The sequence below is a fragment of the Pinus tabuliformis genome, chromosome 1_1, assembly GCF_031772625.1.
Source record: "Pinus tabuliformis cultivar Carrire ecotype Pingquan chromosome 1_1, CPIR1, whole genome shotgun sequence".
NCBI lineage: Eukaryota > Viridiplantae > Streptophyta > Pinopsida > Pinales > Pinaceae > Pinus > Pinus tabuliformis.
This window is the reverse complement of record NC_142297.1, coordinates 931,805,004-931,810,590: the sequence shown is the minus strand read 5'-3', so window position 1 is coordinate 931,810,590 and position 5,587 is coordinate 931,805,004. Positions and strand designations below refer to the sequence as shown.

At 39.2% G+C, this 5,587-nt stretch overlaps 1 protein-coding gene across 1 annotated transcript; it reads right to left on the bottom strand.

The window, feature by feature from the left end:
* Positions 1 to 1,690: 1,690 nt before the first annotated feature.
* Positions 1,691 to 5,057, bottom strand: LOC149217498 (disease resistance protein Roq1-like). Its single transcript, XM_089390235.1, has 6 exons — positions 4,522 to 5,057; positions 3,492 to 4,404; positions 2,822 to 3,148; positions 2,642 to 2,731; positions 2,176 to 2,321; positions 1,691 to 1,835 (listed from the first exon to the last, which is right to left on the bottom strand). The coding sequence occupies exons 1-6, from the start codon at positions 5,055 to 5,057 to the stop codon at positions 1,691 to 1,693; spliced, it is 2,157 nt and encodes a 718-aa protein (XP_089246361.1).
* Between the last annotated feature and the right edge of the window lie 530 nt (positions 5,058 to 5,587).

The following is a 5,587-nucleotide window of genomic DNA, read 5'->3' as shown; positions in this document are numbered from 1 at the left end:
ATAAACAAACACACAGAGGCAATGCTCTGTTTGTTTGTTTATTTGGTTTTTGGTATTTTCCCCTACAAAAATACCCAACAGAGGTATCAGAGAAGGCTTAGGCTCTTTAAGGAAGTTAAAGAAGCTGAAGGGAGAAGGTTGTTGCAGCAGCAAAACTTCTCAGGCAGACAGAAGACAGTCAACAAAAGATTCAGGTATTCCAGGGAAAGGCCGACAAACTTCGAGAGCTGGCGACGTCCCAGTGTCCCACTGGGATTATGATAGATGTCCATGTGGTTCTATTTTGCATAGCATGTTTTATTAAGCTTGTTGAATATTTGTCCACTATCTTTAGCAAAAGGTTATATTCCCTGAAAAGAAGTTAACCATAGCTTTACTGGGGTTGGATAGTTGCTGATTGTTTTGTATGGTAATTTTGGAAGTTTTTTTCATAGGTTTTTCTGGTTTAATTTCACTAAAACATGACGGGAATTTATTGAAATCACAAGTTTGATGGATAACTTTTACACAATCTAAGTGCCATAAGGGTTATTCAGAGTGTTGAATCTATATATACAGTCAAAAAAGGCAAAAACTCGGTTTAAATAACACAAATCAAGATTTCACCTCAATTTTTTTTCACCTATTCCAAAAATATCCCACTAAAGACAACTCCATTAAAAAATACCAAATAAACATTGTGTGACAATTTTACCTTTCGAAACTTTTAATTAAAATTTGGTGAAACAATTCTTGTTCGAACCATATTTTTATTAGTTTAAAATCTATTTTTCAAAAAATTTGGTGAAACAATTCTTGTTCGAACCATATTTTTATTAGTTTAAAATCTATTTTTCAAAATTATAATTTCAATTTTTTTGAGATATTTAAATGGTATAAGAATATTCAAATTTTATAAAATTCACAAATACACTTATGATTTCAACATATTCCTAAAATAAATGTCCGAACACCTCTAAAACGTAAAACAGTTAACACAGGACCATTTTTTAAACATCAAAATGAAAGGGAGCCAAAAATGATACTACAAAATTTCTTTACATTCTTTCATTCCCGGCAAAACCGGAACGATTTGTTTTCAACAAAATAATCATCATCATAATACTCATATACATCATGATCATAATCACCAAAATCATCTGTGCAGACTGTCGTCAGTTGGGGTAAAGCTGGCATGCTTTTTAAGTCGTGCCATACAGAAGTCCGAAATCTCCTCAAAGATATCAAGGTTTCGAAACCTTTCAGATCCTCTACTTTAATATTATTACACCCTCTTATGTCCAGCTCTTCAAGTTTTGCAAGACCACAAGATAGCGCTCTTATTTCACCCAATGCACGACAACACCTTAAATCCAGATTTGTTAGTGTTGTTGGCAATGCTCCAATCTCCACCAATTTCTTACAACCCTTTATCCTGAGAATTTGAAGGTTGGGACATATACCTTGACAAAAGGATACCTCCGTTATTTCTGTGCAACACAACTCCAACTCCTTGAACTCAACCATGACTTTATCAATGGGAGAATCCAATTTACTCTCCAATTTTTTCATTCTCGGCGTAGTGAACAATGATTCTGTTTCTCCTTTAACCCTTTTGAATGGTAGTTGTCGGAGAGGACTTCTGGTGACCTTTAATAATTCAAGGCTCTTCATGTTCATGAGATCTGGTGGTAAGTATTGTATTCCACATTCAGTTATTTTCAACCTTGTCAACTGACTCAACATGCAAACTGAATCTGGCAAACATTTCAATTGCGGGCATCCATGGAGCCACAATTCCTTCAATGCACTTAGGTTTCCGAACAAAGATGGCAGCGCTCCCAACAAAGGGCTTCCTAACATCAGAAGTTCCAAATTGCTCAGGCACACAATAGTACTAGGTAAATCTTTGATGTTTGTACGGAACAAATTTAACTTTTTTCAAAGACTGTTGACTTCCAACCTGGGAAGGCAATAACTCCATTTGGAGGCAACCTGATAGATCTAAACATTCAAGAGTGGTGATATCTCCAAGTGTGGAAAGAGTCAAATTCAAACAATCACTCAAATGTAGATGTCTTAGTTGCAATAGATTTCCCTGAAAGCTTGGAAGCGTTTCCAGACTTTTACACCTAGAAAGATTGATGTATTGAAGATTTTTTAAATTTCCAAAGGAACTTGGAAGCATCTTCAAACTTCTGCACAATGTCAGATTCATGGTTTGGAGATTTCTCAGATTTTGAAACGAATCTGGAAGCATCTTCAAACTTCCGCACAGTGTGAGATTGATATGTTGGAGAGTTGTTAGATTCCCAAAAGAATTTGGAATCATCTCCAAATTGCTGCACTTAGAAAAATTGGCGTGTTGGAGATTTACCAGATTCCCAAAGGAATTTGGGAGCATTTTCAAACTTCCACAGTCTGTCAGATTGAGGTGTTGAAGATTTGTTAGATTACCAAAAGAATCTGGAAGCATTTCCAAACTGCTGCACTTGGACAGATGGACGTATTCGAGCTTTTTTAGATCCCCAAATAAAATTGGAAGAAGCTGCAATTTTGGGCACCCTATGAGGGTTAGATATCTCAAGGATCTCAGGTAACAAAATTCTTCTGGTAGCATTGCTAGATCTGCGTATGTCAACAATCGCTGACAATTCAGTACAATCTTTTCTAGGTACTTCAGCGACCTTAATGACTTTGGAAACTCGGAAAGTGGAGCTTCAATATTTAATTCCCGCAACTGGAGAGGTGCCTGCAATGTTAAGTACGTTTCGATTATATAAGAAATTCAAAAGATAAGAGGATTCTCGCTCTGCAAATTGCTGCATCTATATCTACGTACCTCAGATCGAGATTGCCACAATCTTTTCAATTCCCAACCGAACACTTCTAAAACTCTTAAATCGCGCAATGGAATCCAAGAAGGCAGTGATGAGTAGATCGACGCATTCCAACGGAGCCATATGAGTTTTGGTGACCGCACCGAAGTCAAGATGCTTTCAAAGTTGCCTTCAGCTTCAAGAAGTTGCAATTTCTTGATTCCGCAGACCTCTTGACTGGAACTTGTATTCAAGGGAAATTCTAATTCTGAATGGAACACGTCCTCTTCATCCTCCCCAATAAAGGTGTACCAAGGAGCCATCACAAATCCGTGCACTTCTGTTATCACCTGTTTGTGCTTTGAGAACAATAAACTATTATTAACATAATGTGTGGTGGACTGTTTTCAATAAAAAATACCGAAAGTTCTTTAGACATTCAACGGTTAGGATGGCTCAAACACTTACAGAGGATGATTGTTGCAACAACTCATGAAGATGATGAAGATTCTTTATGGGTCGCCAAAGACGACGCGGTAATAATTCTGGACAATCCGCAATAGCTCTTCCCAAATCTATGAGGTGATCATGCATTCTTATTCTATTTTCATCATCCAACTCGACAAGACACTTGTTGAGCAGATTTTGAAACCCTACCAAACCCTTCCATCCTGAACCCCTCCATATTCTTACCCATGTATCCTTGTCTTTTCCTATCGAAAAACAGGCGATATCTAAAAATATTTGTTGCTCCTCATGATTGAGAGAGTCGTAACTAATTTTAAGGCTCCTTTCTATCTCTGTAGGTAATGTTTGGTGAAGTCCATTCAGTTGCTCTTCCCAGTAAAGTTTGTCCTGTCCACAAACAAGCGCCCCAAAAACTTTCAATGATAGAGGCAAACCATGGCATGCCTTTAAAAACCCATGTACAAGATTTTCAAATCCTGGTAGTGGATATGGCTGGAAAAAGGCATGCAAGCAAAACAGCTCTTGGGAGTGTGCTATATTGAGGCCTGGTAACTGATAAATTGACGACTCTGCAATTCCTGCACTTCTAAGGATATGCTTGTCCCTAGACGTAACCAAAATCAAGCTCTTGGGGTGAAGGACATGCTTAATTGGCAAGAAAGGATCCAGTTGATCCACATGACTTACATCATCTAATATTATGAGTGCCTCACAAGCTGAGAGATTCTTTTTAAGTATCTCCACACCTTCTTCCCACCTCTCAATTTTGATATCTCTATCCTTCAAGTCCTTAATGAGTTTGCTCTGTAAATTATTTAGAGACATTCTATTTGCATTTTCCCTCACATCAAATAGAACGCAGGATCTATCATAATCTGACCTCTTACGATTGAAAAGTTCTTTGGCCAGCGTCGTCTTTCCAATTCCACCGATGCCCACAATCCCCACAACCTTGACCTCCACATGGTCGTTTTGATGCAGTCGCAGTGTCCCTTCAAAGTCTTGTAACTTTTCTGCCAAACCAGTTGGATATTTTGCCACATCCAATGGCATTGCAACATTTTTCAACACGGCTTGCACGACCTTCTCCAACAGCTCTTCTTCGTGCTCCTCCAAGAGTCTCTCTTCGCCCTCGTCCCTGAATATTAATTAAGAGAGTAAAGTAAGTAATGACAAAAGCATACTTGAGATGTGATGTATGATTCAATGCAACAGATTTAGAACTAATATGGATCGAGACAGTGGATATCCTTACCCATTACCCTCCTGCAGTTCAAAGCCGCTTATATTCGCGACATGATGAAGGGCGTTTCGCCAAGTCTGGATAGTCTGCAAGTCGTACCGCTGCTTCTCTTCGTGGATACGTAGGGCTTTAGCGTACGGTCCATCTTTATCTTTGCCCGTCCACCTGACCTCCGAGGGCTTCACTTTATAGAAGACCGGAAGAATAATAGCTTTGGACTCCACCATGAGGACCAGCTCATCCAGGCACCACCTGGATTCGGCATAGGTCGCAGATAAAATGGCTATAACAGAGGCTACTCGAACCGCAGCTTCTATCTGAGATGTAATATTGTGTCCAGCCTGCAGTTCGGGCTTGTCGAGGAAGACTTGCAATCCGTGGGAAATGAGGCGACGGTACAGACTGGTGGCGAAGGTGCTTTTCACATCAGGCCCGCGATGGTTAATAAAAACGTGGTAATGGTGATAAGAAGTGGATGCAGAAAAAGGGGGCGTGAAGGAAGAAGCAGCGGCAGCGTTTTGACAATGGGTGGTTAGTTGATCTGCCATGGGAATTGGATTTGGAATTTGGTGGAGTCAGAATGACATAAATAAGAATGAACTAAGAATCAGAATGACACAAATACGCACAAGCAGCCAGAAGGTAGATTCGGTAAAATTACTCGCAGACAGACGGAACTAACCAAAAAAATCCCCACAATAGACAGTGCGCCTTGCTCGGTGATTTCCTCCCGACTTATTTTTTGTACTTGTATGTGACAAGTATTGAAGTCACTGCTTACCTACCCATAAAGATTGCTAAATGGTGGACCTTGGAGTGACACCATGTTATGACGAAGAAGCTGCATCCCGTATCTATAGTCCAAGACTTCGTCGATAACACACAAAGCCGATCCACCGTAAAGGAAGTGAGTTGATAGGTAGAGTATACTTTGAAAAAGTCCCACAAATTAGTTTCGAAAATAATGGAAATTTCGTGATAATCTGCTAGAAAATTTAGAAATTCCAACTTTGAATTTTTTTTTATAAGATTCCGGCTAGAAAACTGTTGTGTAAACGAGTTTGTGATGTGATGTTGG

Bases quoted from the DNA above. Each gene is read 5' to 3' on its own strand.
- LOC149217498 (XM_089390235.1), bottom strand. From the start codon at position 5,057: ATGGCAGATCAACTAACCACCCATTGTCAAAACGCTGCCGCTGCTTCT. The intron at 3,149-3,491 runs GTAAGAATATGG...AAGCACAAACAG, and splicing joins GAAAAGACAAGGATACATGG to GTGATAACAGAAGTGCACGG. The intron at 1,836-2,175 runs GTTTGAAGATGC...TTCTGATGTTAG, and splicing joins GAATCTGACATTGTGCAGAA to GAAGCCCTTTGTTGGGAGCG.